Consider the following 21915-nt stretch of genomic DNA (forward strand, 5'->3'; position numbering starts at 1 on the left):
TCCCCATTTGGTATGATGTTGCTGTGGAGTTTCTCATGTATGGCCTTTATTATATTGAGGTATGTTCCCTCTAAACCTATTTGCAACTGGTTTTTATTATGAATGGATATTTTACTTTGTCAGATGCTTTTTCTGTGTCTATTGAAATAATTATATGGTTTTTATCCTTTCTTTTGTTGAAGTGTTTGTTATATCACATTGACTGATTTCTTTCTTTATTTTTCTTGCCTAATATCTCTCACTTGGACTTCCAGTAGCATGTTGAAAAAAGTGGTGAGAATGTGCATCCTTGTTCTTGATCTTAGAGGAAAAGCTTTCAGCTGGTCACTGTTGAGTGTGATGTTAGATGTGGGCTTCTCATAGATGGCCTTTATTATGTTGAGGTACATTTCCTTTATACTCACTTTATTGAGAGTTTTTATCATGAATGGATATTTTTATTATGAATTGAATATTTTAAAATGCTTTTTCCATATCTTTTGAGATGGTCATTGGCTTTTTATCCTTCATTTTGTTAATGTGTGGATCTCAGTCAGCATCTAGATAGTGGCTAATTGAAAGCTGGACTGTCAGGCAGCAGCTTTTAAAGTATGAAAATATATCTCTCTTAAGGGTAGTTTAGGAGTGGGACATTTTTGTCTACTGCTTCTGTTCTGTGCCCTGGGTAGAAGTCATTTTAAATTATGTAAATATCCCTTCCCCTCCCCAAATTTGTAACACTTCTTTTATTTATATATATCATTTGGTTAATAGGTTCCTATTTTATTTCAGTGGCTTATATTCATTCAATGACTATTTATTTTAATGCTCAGGATATCCCAGATTTTTCCAGTGGCATCTATCAACCTGACATGTGTGTCCTTTGACATATCTCCATTTTTCTCTTACAATGTCCTTACCTTCTGGTACATCTAAACTTGCTTATTCTTATTTTAGTTACTATTCATCTTTGTTTCTTTTGTATGGAAGTTTCTAAGTAGATGACCATTTTAGGTGAAGATTCAATATTTAACTATGCTGCTGGCACATTTTATTTTATTTTTTAAAGATTTGTTTATTTGAGAGATGGGAAGGGTTGGGGAGGAACAGAAGGAGAGAGAGGGGGAAACTCAACGCAGACTCCATGCTGAGTGCAGAACCTGACACGGGGCTGGATCTCATGACCTTTATGTCATGACTTGAGCTAAAACCAAGAGTCAGATGTTTAACCAACGGCCATTCCGGTGCCCACACATTTGATTTCTTAACTCTGTTTTTGTAATACCTGTTCTGTCCTCACCAGTAATTTGTATGCCCTACTTCAGCTATAACCTAGAATTTTACTATTTTAAATATTTATACTTTTTTTTGTTTACACCTTTTTTTGTAAATCATTTGCATTAGCATTATTTATCATTTAATTACCTGTACATCCAACCTGGAAATAGGGATGTCACACTCTGTAATTTAGAAGATTGGGAATTTTTAAACACCAAATATTAAGATCTAAGGAAACTCAAGTAATGACTATAAAATTAATTTCCGTAAGCTTCTACTGAAAATTACTTTGAAATAATATATAAAATTTAGCACTGATTATGAAATCTATATGGCATATGATTTTGCTAACTGTCTTTGAGTACTTCAAAATCATGTCATTCTAGATTCTTCCAAAAACTCTGAGGGTACTTTAATCAGGCAAGGAAAAGACTCAAGTATGTGGGTCTAATTATGTTGAATTAAGTTGTTTTGTGATCTATGACTTTGGATATCCTCTGCATCTGACAGTAATTTTCCTTATAAGGCACATATGCAGTAAGAAAAATACTTCTTTTTCAGCAGGAATATATGGTGAAACCTTTACAATATTTGTTAATATACTTCTGTAATGTCTTACTCAAGCAGGTACTAGTCATTTTAGTACTTAACATGCAAATTTTAGTAAATTGTCAACTTTGCACATCAGGTAAGTGTTATTTTATCAGTATAGTCCTATAAAATGGTAAGCTTATAGGTTTAATTCTTAATGGCAAAAGAATCTAGCTATTTAATATTCTTAATTGATAGTATTTAACGGTCAGCTCAAATAAAAATAGGTAATTTTAGTATGAGTATGTCCAGATATTGCCTACTTAGATTTATATTGAAATTCAAATTTTAGGGGCACTGGGTGACTGAGAGGGTTAAGCCTCTGCCTTGGGCTCAGGTCATGATCTCAGGATCCTGGGATCGAGCCCCACATCAGGCTCTCTGCTCAATGGGGAGCCTGCTTCCCGCCCCCCTGCCCGCCTCTCTGCCTACTTGTGATCTCTCTCTCTGTCAAATAAATAAAATCTTTTAAAAAAAAAGAAATTCAAATTTTACTGGACTTTCTGTATTTTTATTTGCTAAACCTCATGGTCCTATGTATAACCCTATGCTCTTGACTTTTATCAGTTCCCTTCCCCCCCAAAATGTTAGCTTTATTGAGATATAATTCTTAGAATATAAAATAAATTTTTTAAAAAATGTGCATTTCAGTGTTGTTGTTGTTGTTTTTTTTTTTTTTTTTTAGTATCTTCACAGAGCTACACAACCACCACCAGGATCTACTATTAGAACATTTTTATAACAATTTTTTTGCTGATTAGCAGTCACTCCCCATTTCCTATCCCCAACTTCCATATATGCTTGGATGCTGCTTAGTAATTCTATTACCAAGGATAAATTTTCTACTTTCCTTAAGTTTCCATTTACTCATCTGTAAAATGGGACCAAAGACTGTTTCATAGCATTTATTTCAGGAAGTGTCAGAAATAATAGATGTAAAATGCGTCTTACTGTACTTGTAAAAACCTGGCACAGTAAATGACAAAGAGTTAATATGAGGATCTTCACTTTGGGTCACTGTAGACTAAGAGAGAGAGGTTGGTGGGAAGAGGGTGGAGTAAGAGGATCCTAAGCTCTTCTTGTCTTAGGGATACAACTAGATAATACCCAAATCAGCATAAATAACCTGGAGTAAGAGAAACTGGATTTACCTTCCTACCTGAAACAATGAAAGAACAAATAGTGTTTTCCTGGACATAGGACATAAGGCCGTGAAGGAGGTGATCCTTGAGAGATGGGAAGCAAATGAGAAAAAGCCTATGATTGCCCCCAGCTTACTGCCTTGACAAATTTTCCAGCCCATGGTGCAGGAAGGGGGAGTCCAAGTGGAGCTGGATAGACTCCCTCCATTGATGAGTTATTGCTAAGAATACTGAGAGGTGAAGATCATAGAGTTCTTAGGACAGAGTGCTGGAGAGATAAAAGCTGCAAAGACAGACCCTCCTGAGATCTGCAAAGGAAATCTGAGACCACAGAAAGAATCGTCATCATATCAGAAAGGAAGAAAGTAAAACTATATTTATTTAAAGATGATATGGTTGTGTAGAAAATCTTTTGGATTCTATAAAAATGGTTAGAATAAGTGATTTTAATTAGGTTTCAGAGTATTAGATCAATATGGAAGTCAGTTGCACCTCTACATATTAGGAACAAACAATAGGTAATTGATAATTTTTAAAAAATGTTAAAGGTAGAAAATAGTGTGTAATGTATACTTATAATATGTAAGACATGTACCCTTAAAACTATAAAACATTGCTCAGAGTAAGGATGTAAGTAAGTGGAGAGTTAAACCATGTTTTGGAGTTAGAATGCTTAATATTGTTGATTATATTTGTTGATTTGATTGATCTGTATATTCAATGCAATCCCCATCAAAAGCCCAGCAGGATAAAAAAACAGAGTCACAGGATTTGTGGGAGGGGGTGGTAGAAATTGACAAGCTCCTTCTAAAATTCATATGTAAATACATAGAGCTTATAATGGCAAAATAACACTGAAAGAGAAAAATAAATTTGAAGGGATATTATCACCTGCTATCAAGATTTACTTAAGCTACAGTGATCAATAGGGAACCCAGGAACATTCCTGTACATATGGACAATTGATTTTTGGCAAAGGTGCAAAATGAGAAAAGCTAGTCTTTTCAAAAATGGTGATGGAGGGGCGCCTGTGTGGCTCAGTGGGTTAAAAATGGTGATGGACCACTTGGGTACTTACGTGCAAAAAAAAAAAAAAAAAAGCATCAATCCATACGTCATTCCATATATAAAAATGAACTCAAATTGGATCATAGATTTAAATGTGAAACTCACTAATATAAAGCTTTTAGAAGAAAATGTAGGAGAAAACTTTTGTGACTTGGGTTAGACACAGGTTTCTCATAGATGACTTGAATAGCAAAATCCATGTAAGTAAAACTGATAAATTATAGTTCATTAAAACAAAACATATCTACTCTTTGAAAAACACTGGTAGTAGAATGAAAAGGCACAAACTGTCTTGTATCTACCACACCTTTTAAGGAACTCTCAGAAGTCAGTGAGTTGGAGGAGCTGGATTTCTCATACCTTGCTGTTGGGAATGTGAAATAGTATATAGCCACTCCAGAAATTAGTTTAGAAGTTTCTTGAAATCTTAACATACACTTACCATACCACCCAGCATCCCCAGTCCTGGGCAGTCCACAACATAGAATTCACATTGTTCTGGATATCCATATTTATTATATTTCTTTCCTATGGTTGTCATAACAAATTACCATGAAACTGGGGGGGGGGCGGTTACAATAACAGAAATTTATTCTCCCACAATCCTGGAGGCCACAAGTCCAAAATCAAAGTGTTGGCAATGCCACACTCCCTCTAGAACCTCTAAGCAGAATCTGTTCTTTTCCTTTTCCAGCTTCCAGTGACTGTTAGCATTCCTTGCCTTGCAGCCATCTATATCACTCCAACCTTTGCTTCTGTGATCACATTTCTTCTTTTGTCTCTATGTCTTCTCCTCTTCTGTGTATCTTATAGGATATATGTGAATACATTTAGTACCTGTACTTATAATCCAAGATAAACTCTCAACATCTATACATCAATCACATTTTAGTGTATAAAGTTATGGTCACTCTTTGGGTCTGTAATGTACTATATGCAGGTTCCAGGGGTTAGGATTGGAATATGCCTTTTTTTTGAGCCACTGTTTACCTCGCTACTGTCTGCCTTCTGATCCCAAATTCAGGATCACCCCATGTGCAAAATACATTTACTGCATACTAACATCCCTAAAAGTCTCAGTGCATGGCAGCATCTACTCAAAGTCTAAAATTTCTTGATAATATCATTAGCCCAAAATCTCCGGTGTCATCATCTAAATTATCCAAATGAGGTATGATTGAGACTCTATATATGATCCATCCTATGACAAAATTCACCTTTATCTGTGTGGAAAGGGAGGATATAAAGAAAATGAGGCAGAAAAAAATATAGAAAGAAATAAAGAGAGGAAAGGAAGCAGGCTCCCTGCTGAGCAGAGAGCCCGATGTCATAGACTATGACAAAATCCCAGCTTAAGAACATCATAGGGGTGCCTGGGTGGCTCAGTGGGTTGGGCCTCTGCCTTTGGCTTGGGTCATGGTCTCCGGGTCCTGGGATTGAGCCCTGGGTCTGGCTCTCTGCTCAGCGGGGAGCCTGCCTCACCCCCTCTCTCTGCCCGCCTCTCTGCATACTTGTGATCTCTTTCTCCCTGCCAAATAAATAAATAAAATCTTAAAAAAAACCAAACACATCATAGTCAACTTTCTGAAAACCATAGTAAAGAACAAATCGTGAACATAGCTAGAGGAAAATAACACATTGTATACAGGGAAATAACATCAACAAATTAGTGACTTCTCATGAGAAACCATGGAAGTCCAAAGGCAGTGGAATATAATGATTAGAGGACTGAAAGGAAAAAAATACAAGCGATCAAAAATTCTCCATCCAGCAACAGTATCATTCAAGAATGAAGCAGTGAGAAATAAGGCCAGTGCATTCACAATAAAAATTATGGTAAAGGTAAATGATAGCAGAGCAAGCTTGGATCTTGTAGAAGTAATGAAATATCTGAGAAATGGTCAGTTTCTAATGGGAAAGGATGATTTTTCCCATTTAAAATTTTCTTCTTTTTTAAAATTTGAATTCAGTTAGCCACCACCCAGTACATCATTAGTTTCAGATGTAGAGTTCAGTAATTCATCAGTTGCATATAACACCCAGTGCCCATCACATCACATGCCCTCCTTAATGCCCATCACCCAGTTGCCCCACATTTTAATTTATTTAAAAATATATAGGAATGTTAAAATGATAGTATTTATGTATATGAAATTTTTATGTCATTTTCTGGGGTTTATATCAGGTGTTCATGTAATGCATACGATAAATATAGCATGATGGACCTATAGTGCTGACGTGGAAGCACATATCTGGAACTATGCTGTTTCAGGGTTCAACATGCTATACCTAATAGAAAATAATTCAGTTAACATGGATTTCAGTTAATTCAAAAGTAGGCAGACAAGGAAGAACAGAGGCACAAGAAACTGGATAAACAAAAACCAGATATTAAATGGTACATCAAAATTCAACCATAGTATAATAATTATATTAAATATTAATGTATTTTAGTCTAAAGGAATTGTCTATTAGAGATTCACTTTTCATATTGAGACATTAATATAATGATAATACAAGCATGTTAAAAGATATGTCATGCGGGGCACCTGGGTGGCTGAGTGGGTTAAAGCCTATGCCTTCGGCTCAGGTCATGATCCCAGGGTCCTGGGATCAAGCCCTGCATCGGGCTCTCTGCTCAGCGGGGAGCCTGCTTCCTTTCCTCTCTCTTTGCCTGCCTCTCTGCCTACTTGTGATCTCTGTCTGTCAAATGAATAAATAAAATCTTAAAAAAAAAGATATGGCATGCAAATGATAAATACAATAATGTCAAAAACTTGGCCATATTAATATCAACTAAAATAAGACAGAAAGACTAGAGATCTTTCATTATGTTCAAGAGTCAAATTATCAGGAAGATTTAAATATGTACTACCTAAACCTGAGTTTAACAGTTCTTTCTCAATATTTGATAAAACAAATAGGGTGAAAAGGGTCAAATATCTGAGAACCATATCAGCCATATTAATAGGTAAGCAACTAATCTACAGTATATTTATGTATATGCTGTATACTATATATGTTATATATAAGAGCATATTACATATAGTATATAATTTACTACACTATATTATAACACACCTTCAGTTTATTTGTGTGTTTTAACTCTGACATCACATATACTTTGAGTGATTATAAAACAGTGGATAATAGAAGTGATGTAAACCCCAAACATTTATTATTGATGGATTTAGTTGGGAATCACTGTGCAGAGCAGAGCAGTACAGGCTTGATGAGCAGCTTGATTCTAGTCCTTTCCATCAGCGGATGGAATCTTACCTTGGGTGGGAGTGAACCAGATTGTTCAGTTACTAGCTGTGATTTGTTTGTGCAGCTCTTAGCCCTAAAAGAAGGGATATCTGCAATCTGCCAGTTTTCCTCACGGCAAACCACACGAGGTTTGGCCAGGACATTGGCAGTCGCTGAAGTGTCAGCAGTATTGTTTAAAGCAGGCTCAGTGAATTGGGGTAAATTGGAGGGGTAGACAGAGCATGAGAGATTGTGGACTCTGAGAGACAAACTGAGGGTTTTGGAGGGGAGTGGGGTGGGGAGATGGTGAGCCTGGTGGTGGGTAGTAAGGAGGGCTCGTATTACGTGGAGCATTGGCTGTGGTGCATAAACAAAGAATCTTGGAACACTGAAAAAAATAAATAAATAAAGCAGGTTCAGCAAACTTTTTCTGTGAAGGACCAGTAGTAAATATTTAAACTCTGCGTTGTATATATTCTCTGTGCTTACCTTTGCCATCATAGTACAAAAACATCATAGAGAATACATCAACAGGTAGATATGATGGGCCCAGAGCTATAGTGACCCGTCAACTAAAACAGAAGTGACAGCTTTCCGTTATCCTACTGTGCTGATCGGCCTTTTTGCTTCATTGGTCCCGGCAGAGTTTTTGCTGGAGTTGCGCATCTGCCACAGGCTAGTGGACACCGTCCCCCTTCATCTTAGGCAAGCCATCAGGGAATCAGGCACTGGCATTTAGAGGAAGTTGTGTGAACCAAGGGTCTATTGAACCAGTGCTGTTGCTTAAGGCAGGTGGAGAAGCTGATAAAGTAGCTGTGAAAACAAGATGCTTCTTCTAGGGCCGGGCTGGAACATACTCTGAAATATACCATTTCCATTTGACTAACAAGCTCTGTTGGGCCTTCACCACCATGTTCATCATCAAATTTGAGTTGACCCAACCCAGTGTTGGTCTCGAAAATCACAAGGCCTCATGGGTCAGTTGTTCATTTTCAAGAACTGAATAGCAGGTTGGTAGCCACCATCTGAAAAAGGCAATGTATTTGGTTGCTGGATCAGGCAGGTGGCGATGTTGTACTGGGATAACACCTGAGTATTTCACCAGCCGTTAAGTCACTACCTAACTTTTCCTACTGGGATTCTGTTGTTTCTATTGTATAACATGGAAGGAACTGGAATCCCAGTAGGTGGTCTGTTGTGCGCTTTCCCCATTACTATTTCATTCTTCATGGCAGAGGATATACCCTCTGACACTTACAAGCATGTAAGTTAAGCCATTAATACCAGTTACACGTTCATCAACAGCATAGCAGTAGTCCTACCAGGTCACTTTAGCTTCTCTTCCTTACTGCAGAATTTGCTTACACTTCCTTACAGGGTATTCTCTGGGGCACCTTCCCCCCACCTCCCCAACAAGGATAGGAACTACTTTCCCTACAGGAGAACACAGACTAATGTATTCAATGTGCACATGTCTGTTGTTCCTGTGACAGTTGCCAGGTGGTCACATTATCCTCCATCTTGTTAGCAGGGGAGGCTGGCCTGCAGATACTCTGGGGGCAGCCAGGAATGTTGGCCTTCCTCTCACTTGACCAAGTGATTGTTCCCCAGTGTGGGTGCCACTTATTTCCCCATGGGCATTAGTGCTACTTCCCAGCATCCTGCGAGTGTGCCCACACTCCCAACACTGCCAAGTTTCACCCCTGCAGCCTCTGGCATCTTGGATACCCCTCATCCTTGTTACCCCTCAAGTTCAGGTTGCAGCAGGAGCCAGGCCATGTTAGCACTGCTGGCTCTGTGGTGTGTGCGAGGCATCGTATTAACTTTTTTTTAGTTCAGATTTTTATAGAAATAATTGTAGATTCATATAGATTTGTAAGAAATACTAAGAGATCTCGTGTACGCTTGACGCAGTTTATTTCAATGGGTAACATTTTGCAAAACTAGAGTATATCACAACCAGGATATTGACACTGCTACAATCTGTGATCTTTTTCAGGTTTCACTGGGTTTACTTGTTTGTGCATTTGTGTGTTTGTGTGGAAATGAGTGTGTGTGTGTGTGTGTGTGTGTTTAGTTCTGTACAATTTAATCACCTGTGTAGGTTTGTGTGTCCATGAGGATACTCAACCATTCCCCCACACTGCCCTTTTATGAGTAGACCTAACTCACACAGGTTTATACATTCACCTGGACAGTTTTTAGTTTGGGGCTATTATGAATATATCACGTGAACATAATTTTTATTTTTCTGGCATAGGTGCCCAAGAGTGTAGTTTCTGGTTCAGATGATAATTGCCTACTGCTTATTAGCATTAGCTCATTTTTCAGTTTTTGGTACTTAGAAGAGTGTAAAACATCTAAAAAAACTTTCCATAAATATTTACTAACTAAAGGAATGATTATGAAGAATTCATAGGGGGACCAAGGGAGCAGATAGGCTAGAAGGTATGTGTGGATTATCCATCTTTAACACATTTCCTTTCTAAGCCACTTATTCCCAAGCAAACTTTTATTGCCATTAACCTTGTCATGATAGTCAGAATTATAACATTTTAATGAATTAATCAATTTTGAAGGATAAAATTATTGAAATGTAGTGTTGGGGATATCTCTAGAACTTGTATATTAATTTTCAAGCAAATAACTTCTTTTATGTATTTTCATGTAAGTTTTCATTAAATATAACATCATCTGAGGGCTTGGACCTTGACCAGTTAGTTTTTGATATATGGGACTTGTCTTTATGGCTTTGGTTGCCATTCTTATGGGCTTCTGAAACTATGATACTCTTGGATTACAGACTTTCTATCCAAGTACTGTCTGCTTTTGGATTTTCCTTCCTTACTTTTTTTTTTTTTTAAAGAGAGTTGGAAAGCAGATTGGTATTTGAATCATAGGTGTATGTTTGGCTACAGAAAGAAAATCACATTTAATGATGGTTTTTAAAAAATCGGTGTTTATTTTTGTCATGTTATAAGAATGCTGTTGCTGGTTTGGTACAGTTGTTCGACAATGTCTTTGTGACTTTTTTGTTCTTTCCCTTGTGATGGCTTTATGTAATTGCCATTCTTGTGGGCATTGTTTCTGAATTCAAGGCACTAAGATGTAGAGTATGGGCAGCCTCAGTGATGTTAATTTCTTAAATCAGGAAGCAAATACTTTCCCAGAATTCTGCAAAATAGCATCCTGCTTCTGTCTGACTGATCATAGCTGTGTCAACACTTCCTGTTGGAGAGGCTGGGCTAGCACATATGAAGCACCTGGTGTCAGGTCAGGGAGGGAGCATTGGAGATGGGTGTTCAATTTGCCATCTGCTAGTCACATTTATATAACCCTCACTGCAGTCAAGTTACACAACATTTTCATCATTCCAGAAAACATCCTACAACTTTTTTCAATCTTCTGCCTCACTCTTGTCCTAGGCAATCATTGCTATTACTTTATTAAAAAAAAAAAAAAAAACAACAAAGACCAAAACCTCTTTTTATGCTTTCTAACTTTTGGTACAGAATTAGGGGGACTGCCATTTTTGGTCACTTTATTCTATGGCTCTGTATTAGAGACCTTAGGTCAGTAGCAGAGTCATTTTCTGAGTGTTCCGAAACTGCAGATTTCTTGGTCATGGCTCTCTCACCTCCCAATACCTATAGAATCATATTCCTGAAGGTAGGACCAACTTATTTGCACTTCTTACAAGTAACTTAGGTGCTTCTTTTCACACTAAAGTTTGAGGAACTTTGTTTTAGATTTTAGGATGTTAAAATAATCCTATACTATGGAGCGCCTGGGTGGCTCAGTTGGTTAAGTGTCTGACTCTTTTTTTCCACTCAGGTCATGATCTCGGGGTTGTAAGATCGAGCCCTGCATTGGGCTCTGTGCTGGGCATGGAGCCTGCTTGGGGTTCTCCCTCTACCTCTCCCTCTGCCCCACCTTCCCTCACAAAAGAAAAAAATAATAACCCTATATTTTTATTTCCATTATTAGTTAATTGGGTTTTGGTGATGAATTTGTGACATAAATTGAAGCCCTGTAAAATGCTAAATTCTATATCTTAGATGCTTAAATGGGGTACCACTTAATTCTAGTGCTCAAATAATCTTGTATCATATGTAATTTGAATTCAACCTGTTTTGTGAAGTAAATATACATTTGGAGTGGTTTTTTTTTTAGGTTTTGATAAAATGGGCATAATTGTTCTGTGTGAGTGTATGTGTGCTAAATTAGATTTGGTTGCTCCAAATATTGTTGTTTTGGATTATTAAATCAACAAAATACTTAAAAAAGGATAATCCAGTTTGCCAAAAAATATTTATATAAATTAGAATTATATATATAGCTACATTATATTTTAAGGAACAAATATATTTGCTTTCTAGAGGCCTAATGGTTTCTGATAGCTAAATTTTACATCATTACAATAAAAAACAAGTGTGAGATGTTATCAATATGCCAAATAATACAGGAACCATTTAATGAACAATAAATTATATAATCTAATAAAATTTTGCAAAACATTTAATTTAGCAGTCTGTATTTTAAAAATTCATATCCCATTAGTTAAGAATCCTGACACTTGGGGGCGCCTGGGTGGCTCAGTGGGTTAAGCCGCTGCCTTCGGCTCGGGTCATGATCTCAGAGTCCTGGGATCGAGCCCCGCATCGGGCTCTCTGCTCTCTAGGGGAGCCTGCTTCCTCCTCTCTCTCTGCCTCTCTGCCTGCTTGTGATCTCTCTGTCAAATAAATGAATAAAATCTTTAAAAAAAAAAAAAAAAAGAATCCTGACACTTGTATACTTAAAAGCTCTAAATTGATTATAGTGAGTGTCTAATGAGTAGTCCCATACTACTTTAGGTACTCTGCTTGATTTTTTCCTTATCATTTTATGCCACACTTCTTTGCTGAATGGGGGGAAACTTAATAATAAGAACATCTGGTTATAGTGTTTCCCCATATTATACTGTATTCACTCATTTACCCCAGCCTCAGATGTGAAGTGAGCCGAGATGGGCATGATAAAATGCTAGCTTAGGGTTCTTAGCAGTTGCTTATCTTCTTTTGAGCCTAGAATAATAGAGACATCTCAAAGAACCAAAGGACAGGTAAATGAAACCACAAACTATAAAAAGAGGCTATAGAACTTACCTTTCAGAGAACTAACTAGTTTTTTCATTTTCTTAAATAACAGCTTTATTGAGACATACTTCACATACATAAAGTTCACCCTTTTAAAGTGTACAGTTTTGTGGGTTTTGGTAGACAGACTTGTATATCAATCACTATTTTATTTTATTCCAGAACATTTTCATCACCCCAGAAAGAAACCTGGTACCCATGAGTGGCTACACCCCATTCCCTTCTCCCTGGCCCTTCGCAATTGTTAACCTATTTTCTGTCTCTATGGATCTGCTTATTTTGTCCATTTCATATAAATGGAATCAGATAACAGGTAGCCTTTTCTGTCTTCTTTCATTTTACATAGTGTTTTCAAAGTTCATGTTGTAGCATGTATCAGAACTTTATTACTTTTTGTAGCTGAATAATATTCCCTTGTATGTATAGAGCACATTTTTTCCATTTATTAGTTGATAGACATTTGGGCTGTTTCCACTTCTGAATTCTAAGGAATACTTCTATGAACATTAGTGTGTAGGTTTCTGTTTGAACATGTTTTCATTTCTCTTGGGTATCTAAGGATGAAAGTCTATGTTTAGCTTTTAGAGGAATTCAGGTGGCTACACCATTTGCTTTTTTCCCAGCAATGTATAAGGGTTCATGTTTCTTTCTCCACATCCTCATCAACACTTTTTTTTTTTTTAATAACCACTCTTTTCAGTATGAAATGGTATCTCATTGTGTTTTTTATATACATTTCCCTAATGACTAAAGATGTTGAGCATCTTTTCCTGTGCTTTTGGCCATTTCTGTATCTTCTTTGGAAAAAAGATTCTTTTTTTTTTTTCTTTTGGCTTATTTTTAATTGAATTATGTGTCTTTATGTTGTTGAGTTGAAAGACTTATTTAAGTATTTTACATGCTGGACCCTTATCCGACCTATTATTTAGAAATATTTTCTCATATTCTATGGTTGTCTTTTTTTCTTTCTTAAAAGATTTTATTTATTTATTTATTTATTTATTTATTTAACAGAGAGAGAGAAAGAGAGAGATCACAAGTGGGCAGAGGGGGGGGGGGGGGGAAGAAGGCTCCCTGCTGAGCATTGAGCTTGATGCAGGGCTTGATTCCAGGACCCTGAGATCATGACCTGAGCCCAAGGCAGAGGCTTAACCCACTGAGACACCCAAGTGCCTCTATGGTTGTCTTTTTATTTTTTTGTAGTATTCTTTGAGGCAGGAAAGTTTTGAATTTTGAATAAGTACAGTTTATCTACTTTGTCTTTTGTTGCTTGTAGATGGTCCTAAATAAGAGTCTAGTTCGGAGTGTAATGTAGTAACCTGTTGGAGTGATGATAGTGGTTTAGTATATGTTGTTAGCAGTAAAAATATAGATGTTTGAACAGAGTAGGGATGTATTTTTATGGTAATTATGATAATTACAGTAAACATCTTTGTTTAGTGCTTAGTGAGTGATAGGCATTGTTCTAAGTGCTTTACATGTTAATTCATTAAATCTAAAACCCCAGGAGACTTGCATTATTGTTCCCATTTTGCAAATGAAGAACGGTAAGGCAGAGAGTTGTTAACTAAATTTTCCATGGCTGTGTAGCTAGTAACTGAAATATTTGCCATTACGTGCTATCTGTAGGGAAAGCCTGTAATCACATGTAAATACTTTATACTTATAGTGCTGTTTCCATATCTTTTCACTATCTTGTATAATATTGAAGTATTGTTTTATATTTCAAATGGGTTACTCTTATCCAGTGAAAAATTATATGTGTATGTGCATACATATGTCTTTATGTATCTATATTTGTGCTTATGTGATATATACACACACATACACACACATAAATATACACATAAATATCTATACATACCTGTCTGTGCATTGAGATGTCCAGGATAATTTGAAATAGTTATCTCCAAGTTGTAGGGCTTATGTGTATATGTGTGATTTTGTTTTTCGAACTCAGATGACTTACTCCAATAGTTATGTATTAATGTTGAATTGAATACTGCTATATTCATCTTGAAGACAATACAGAATGTCTGCTTGCTGTTGGATTTAGAAAAGAACTATAATCTCATTGGTTTCATATTCCTAACTAATATCTTACATGGATTCTTCTTATGGGGAAGGCTTTCTTTATAGTTTTCCCTCTCTTTACTGTGGAGTATCTTGCAAACCATAAGAATAATATTGACCTGAGGGTCTTACTGTGTTTTTGACTTTGACTTTAGATTTCCAAGGTCCTTTCTGCTTTGAAGTTTTATGATGATTTGACAAATTTACATTTACTACTGTGGTGGTGGTATAAAATGGGTCAGCAAACTGTGGTCCATTGGCCATATGTGGCCCTCTGTCTGTTTTTGTACATCTCATGAGCCAAGAATGGTTTTTATAAATATATAAAGCCTTGGGATCTCTTTGATGATAATAATACTAGCTTTGAACCCTGAATAAACAAGCTGTTATCTCCTATAAAAAATAGATTCCATTCTTCTTATTAATAGACTTACATTACAAAAAATTCTATTCAGTGAAAATTTTGTCAAAATTTGTTTTCTTTCTTGTTATTCTAAGTACCTACATAGTATCCTCAGTTTTGCTTTCTTGCCTGCAAAGCCTAAAATTTTACTCTCTGGCCTCTTACTGAAAAAGTTTGCTGACCCCTTTTCTGGAAGAAACCCGTGCTTGTCCTATGTTCACATTCATTCTCTGCTCCAGCTTCATACCAGTGTGAAATGCTAAGTTGGAGCCATACAATCTGTCTTTTGCTGTCCACATCTGCTTGATTGAGTCAGTTCTTGAGTTTCAGAATAGTAAATAGTTCTTAAAAATCATGTCTAAATATGCTTGTTTCCTAAATTTGAGGGTAGGTATTTGGATAGTATGTTTTGGTACCAGTACAGGTACGTTTTAGTACCTGTACTGGTTTAGTTTAAACTTCTAAGAATTGCCTGATCTGTACTTGGTAAATGTTATTTGCCATGATATATGGTACTGTATCACTAAATCAGAGATACACCTCCCATGTAGCTGCCCTGCTTTGTGATGAGAAAAATCTTTACTAGAAGTATCATTCCAAAACTGAGGTCCAAAAATCATGCAGATGATGTCATCATTTTATTACTAGTTTGACATTATATATAGTCTTTCCTGTCTTTATTTATTTATAGTCTTTCTTGTCTTTAATAGTGTAGTGAAAACCCCCCCCAACTTGTTTGATAACACTAACAGTTACATCATTTCACATTTTGTGAGTAGGCGACTTGTTATCCTCTATGTTATTTAAAGGATTAAACTCTCTCTGTCTCTTGACAGCAAATATCTTCTCTGTTCGTTTAAGTATCCTGATGTGTCCTCAGGGTCATAGAGCAGAATCAGTTCTCTAAGAGCAGTTTTCTAAGTAAGCACTGAGATGGAATTCTGTCTTCCTGCCTTGATACGGATTGTTAGCGCCACTTCGTATCACAAGTATTTTTAAAATGAAAGAAGGAAACTTCTTTTCACTGACAGACCAGGAAGCAGTCTTAATTATAAGGGTTTTGGACAAGGTTTTAGATAACGTGATTTAGTTGCACTGTGGATGGGACATAAATTACTCAATAAGTCTACAGGTGTTTTTTTTTTTCTTTATATATTTGATTCTGGCTCATGTTAATGCATTTGATAGTATGATATTAAACTTGTATGGAACTGTTTTTCTTTTCTTTTGCTTCTGCTATTTATACTTTTTTTTTTTTTTTTTGGCCTGCTCCTTATACTTTCTCATAAGTCATTTTAGCTGGAAGTTATTGTAGGCAAATTACAGAGGTAAACCACTTGTGAACTGGCTTTTTATTCATAATTCTAGAATCCCTGGGGGTTAAATTTGTCAGGTTTGTAGATTCTTTAATTATAACTTTAATGTGTCATTAGGGCCTATATCACAGTGATTGAAATGGGCAGGCATATGGTTGAATTTGGGTTTTGTCCATGTAGTGATAGTTTTGTCTAGCAATAGTCTAGCAATGAAATATCTTGTCTTTATCTATAAGACTACGATTTCTTTTTTATTTCAAAGGTTCTGGGCTCTTTTAGAGACTTGTACTATGATGTGTACTTATAGCTTTTGTTGGTGGACTGTTTCTGGAGTAGGAGTCAGGATTTTCATCTGAATTTAGGCTTATTTGAAGATCTAATATATTGGAAAGTATGGGCTTCTCTGACTGCCAGAGGAGTTTTACTTAGCTCATATTATAAGGATAGCTAATATGCCACATATTAATATATATATGTGTATATACATATATACATTTTCTTTTTTAAAAAACATTTATTGATGAGAGAGAGAGAGAGAGAGCGCACGCATGTGCACAGGGTGGGGAGGGAGAGGCAGTGAAAATCCCAAGCCCTCATGGAGCCCCACGTGGGGCTTGATCCCACAACCCCATGACCCCAAGAGAGGGACGCTCAACTGACTGCACCACCCAGCTGCCCCTACTTGACTTTCTTTTTTAAGGATAAAAGTAAATGGGCACATTTTTGTTCAACTTGTCATCATTAGAGTGATACCAATATGAAAGTAGTACATTGAGTTTGCTAATCTGAAAGTAATGGAACTTCTATATTTAGCGCTTGATAAGAGTCATACAAATTAGTAACTAACTTTCCCTAAATCAAGTCTGTGTCCAGCCACTTGTAAATAAAGTTTTCTTTTTTTTTTTTTTTAAGATTTTTTTTATTTATTTGACAGAGAGAGATCACAAGTGGGCAGAGAGGCAGGCAGAGAGAGAGAGAGAGAGAGAGGAGGAAGCAGGCTCCCTGCAGAGCAGAGAGCCCGATGTGGGACTCGATCCCAGGACCCTGAGATCACGACCCGAGCTGAAGGCAGAGGCTTAAGCACTGAGCCACCCAGGTGCCCCCTAAAGTTTTCTTTTGAACATAGTTGCACTCATTCATTTACATATTTTCTGTGGCTACTTCCACACTAGAAGGACAGAGTTGAGTAGTTATAGCAGAAAATAGAGACTGGATGGTCTGCCAAAGTTTGTCAATCACTAGAGATATATGAGGGGTGTGTGTGTGTGTGTGTGTGTGTGTGTGAGATTAGGGTGTTTTGATACATTTTCTCTTCTGCATTCCACTTTTCTTAAGAGTCCTGTATCCTTGACTATTGAAGGAACTTTTACATAATTTTCCTTCAGCTTACCCTTATCCCTACTGCAAATCTACTCCCCTACATTTCTCTCTCAGAATCATCCTTCCAAATTTGAAATCTTGACCTCTTTCTTTCTTTCTCTCTCTCTTTCTTTCTTTCTTTCTTTCTTTCTTTCTTTCTTTCTTTCTTTCTTTCTTTCAAGATTGTGTTTATTTATTTGACAGAGATCACAAGTAGGCAGAGAGGCAGGCAAGGGTGGCGGGGGGGAGCAGTCTCCCTGCTAAGCAGAGACCCCGATGCAAGGCTCAATCCCAGGACCCTGGGATCACGACCCGAGCCAAAAGCAGAGGCTTTAACCCACTGAGCCACCCAGGCGCCCCCCCCCCCACCTTTTTAAAAGATTTTATTTATTTATTTGACAGAGAGACAGCGAGAGGGAACACAAGCAGGGGGAGTGGGAGAGGGAGAAGCAGGCGGGAGAGGGAGATAGCAGGCTTCCTGCCAAGTAGGGAGCCTAATGTGGGGCTGGATACCAGGACCCTGGGATCATGACCTGAGTCGAAGGCAGACGCTTAACAACTGAGATACCCAGGTGTCCCTTTACTCCACTATTTCCTAAATAAAATCCAAATACCTCTTGCTCTGGCTTTTGCCAAGTCTGATTTTTATTACTTTTTTTGATATGCTGAACTACTTGCTCATCATTTCCATCTTCTATCTATGCATTTATATCTAATGTAGAATGTCTCAATATATCTAAATTGGACTGCCTTCTCTCCTTCTCTGTATTTCCTATGTCAAAACTTATTTCCAGAATCCAGGCCCTTCCTATACCTCCACCTTCACTATCTCCTTTTTATCTTTCACAGAAACTTCATATATTTCTTCCTTTTTCTTGCCACTGTGCCTGATACATAAGACAGATACTTCACTTTGTTTATATTACATTCTCACAGATTTCTTACTTATTTTTTTCTCCTGTTAGGCTGTGAGCCCAAAGATTCTTTCTTTCTTTTTCTTCTTTTTTGTTTTTTTAAATAAAAATCTTATGCACAGAAAAGAACAAGCAGATGTGTGCAGAGTTGTTCCTTCAGATCATGAGACTATGTCTGGCTCCTTCCTCTAGCTTTTCCCAAAGATTTTTTCTTATTAACCTTTTTATTTCTAGCACTTAGCATGGAACCTAATGAATATTAATTATTATTCCATTTATTAGCATGGAGCCTAATGACTATTAATGAATATTAATCCAATCCTTCAGTGAAGGATTGGATTAATAACTGCACCTACACTGTATAATCTTTATTTTTATTTTTACTATTTTATGCTTATTAAAAGGCAAATAAATTTAGAGAAATAAGCCTGACTCATATATATATTTGTAGATATATAGGGTGAAACTGCCTAGGTTCTGATTTTTGACTTGGCACTCTGTGCTGCAAGAGACAGAATTCCTGATAGGGAGTTTTGATCAATATTCACCAGGTAACTCACCTGTAGAATAAAAATTTTAATTTATAACTTAATATGAGGTAAATTTGGTAACAAGGCAGATGTTTCTATTTAGATCTTGTGATATGTGTGATACTAGATAAATCCAAATCATTTTTCCCCCCTCCTTTTAAAAAAATTTAAATACCATTAACATATTAATCAAAATAGTTTCAATCCTGTTTGTGTTTTTCCCCTATCCATTTCTAGGTACAAGACATCTGCTTCAGCCATGACTGTCGCTGGGTCGTGGTCAGTACTCTCCGGGGAACTTCCCACGTTTTCCCCATCAACCCTTATGGTGGCCAGCCTTGTGTTCGAACACATATGTCACCACGAGTTGTGAATCGTATGAGCCGTTTCCAGAAAAGTGCTGGGCTGGAAGAAATTGAACAAGAACTGACGTCTAAGCAAGGAGGTCGCTGTAGCCCTGTTCCAGGTCTATCAAGTAGCCCTTCTGGATCACCTCTGCACGGTAAACCAATTTTTTCTCTCCCCACTGAACCCTACTATTCTTCTCTTGTTATCTTTATGTTTTGAGATGTGGGATAAAATAATTAAAACATTTTCCCCCCTCATCTGTTCATTCAAAGAGAAGATCTTAGGCTCATTTGGGGACATTCTTAAATTTATTAAGTAATTTAATAAATTGAAGCCAATATAGGAATGATGATCTCTGCCATGCTAACTTTTTTAATATCTAAGGCATACTTTGTGTCACATGTGTGGAATATGAAGTTGAAATTATTTTTATAAATTTATAGATTGAATCACATACCTATAGATTTTTTCAGAAAACTGTCTTTAACCAGAGTCGGTACTTTAGCTCATTAAGAAATATTCATTGTTGGAGGAATAGCTGCCAATCATGTGTTTTAGACCAGCATTTGCATTTTATTTTAAAAATATATCACCATGGGATTACGTTTGTGAGATTAATTCATGTTACTCTGTTTAGGTTTACTTTATGTATTTTCATTGCTCTTACATCTTCTATTGTACAAATATGCTTCTATTTATTTATTTATCTATCCTTTTTACTATGTATTTGGCAGGTTTGTGGTTTGGTTTATTATATATAGTGATACAATGAAAATTTTTGTACTTGTTCCTTCATGCAAATGTGTATTCATTTTTTAATGAAAATTCTGGGTGTGTATGTGGATCTTGACCGTGGTAGGTAATACTGGAATGGTTGTACCATTTTATTTCCACTGGAATGACAGAAAGTTATTTGTTTACATTAAATGACATTTTTTCTAAAGCATTGCAGGTTCTCCTTGACAGATGACCAATTTAGGTTTTTAAGAATAGGGAATTTTAGCTAGAGAGATTTGGTTATTACAGAAATCAATTTTCATTTATTCAGTTGATCTTAATTTTACATAATGTAAAAGTAACTATTTTAAGTTGTTAACTTATTTTATTTTTATTAAAAATTTTTTTTATTATGTACATCGTTAGTTTTTGATGTAGTGTTCCATGATTCATTGTTTGTGTGTAACACCCAGTGCTCCATGCCATATGTGCCCTTTTTAATACCCATCATCAGGCTCACCCATCCCCCAACTTCCCTCCCCTCTAAAACCCTCAGTTTGTTTCCTGGAGTCCATAGTCTCTCATGGTTCGTTGCCCCCTCTGATTCTCCCCGCCTTCATTTTTCCCTTTCTTCTCCTAATGTCCTCCATACTATTCCTATGTTCCACAAATAAGTGAAACCATATGATAATTGTCTTTCTCTGTTTGACTTATTTCATTTAGCATAATCTCCTCCAGTTCCATCCATGCTGATGCAAATGTTGGGTGTCCATCCTTTCTATTGGCTGTGTAATATTCTGTTGTGTATATGGACCACATCTCCTTTATCCATTTGTCTGTTGAAGGGCATCTCAGCTCCTCCACAGTTTGGCTCTTGTGGATATTGCTGCTATGAACATTGGGGTGCCTGTGCCCCTTCTTTTCACTACATCTGTATTTTGGGAGTAAATACCCAGAGAGCAATTTCTGGGTCATAGGGTAGCTCTATTTTTAACTTTTTGAGGAACCTCCACATTGTTTTCCAAAGTGGCTGTACCAACTCGCATTCCCACCAATAGTGTATTAGGGTTCCCCTTTCTCCACAACCTCGCCAACATTTGTTGTTTCTTGTCTTGTCATTCTAACTGGTGTAAGGTGGTTAGTGACTCAATGAAATGTTCCAATATGAGAATTATTGGGATCCTTGAGGAGGTAAAGATAGAGGGAGGTCTAGAAGATATATTTGAGCAGATCATAGCTGAGAGCTTCCATAATCTGGGGAAGGAAACAAGTATTTGTGTCCCAAGAGGCAGAGGGGACCTCTCCCAAAAGTTATCTATTTAAATGTTTTTAAACAATTTCATGGCATTTAGTGCATTCACAGTGATGAACCAGCACTTCTAACTAGTTGCAAAATGTTTTCCTCACCCAAGAAGAACTCCATGTGTGTGTTTTTTTTTTAAAGATTTATTTACTTACTTGAGAGAGAGAGAGAGAGAGAGCGCATGCACATGGTGCAGAGGAATGGAGAGAGAATCTTAAGCAGACTCCGCATTGAGTGCAGAACTCAGCTCGAGGCTTGACTTTATGACCTTGAGATTACGACCTTGAGCCAAGACCAAGAGTTGGAGGCTTAACTGACTGCACCAGTTCCTCTACCAGGCTCCTAGCAACCACCAATCTGCTTTCCATTTCTGTGGATTTACCTATTCTGAATATTTCATATAACTGCTGTCATACAATATGTGATCTTTCATTTCTGGCTCATCTGACGTAGTATTTTTTGAGGTACAGCCACATTGTATTATTTATTAGTACTTCATTCCTTTTTATG

The 21915-nt window shown here is 36.8% G+C and overlaps 1 protein-coding gene across 1 annotated transcript in view; it reads left to right on the forward strand.

Annotated features, from left to right (window-relative positions):
- LOC111151262 (BCAS3, microtubule associated cell migration factor) overlaps nt 1-21915 on the forward strand; it is a 578517-nt gene that overhangs the window by 209534 nt on the left and 347068 nt on the right. Inside the window, exon 14 of the mRNA XM_022509136.1 lies at nt 19275-19539. Within this exon, the coding sequence (XP_022364844.1) occupies nt 19275-19539 (265 nt within the window). The remainder of the gene's footprint in view (nt 1-19274; nt 19540-21915) is intronic.

The sequence above is a fragment of the Enhydra lutris genome, unplaced genomic scaffold, assembly GCF_002288905.1.
Source record: "Enhydra lutris kenyoni isolate GAN:26980312 unplaced genomic scaffold, ASM228890v2 scaffoldscaffold26, whole genome shotgun sequence".
In the NCBI taxonomy this organism is placed as follows: Eukaryota; Metazoa; Chordata; class Mammalia; order Carnivora; family Mustelidae; genus Enhydra; species Enhydra lutris.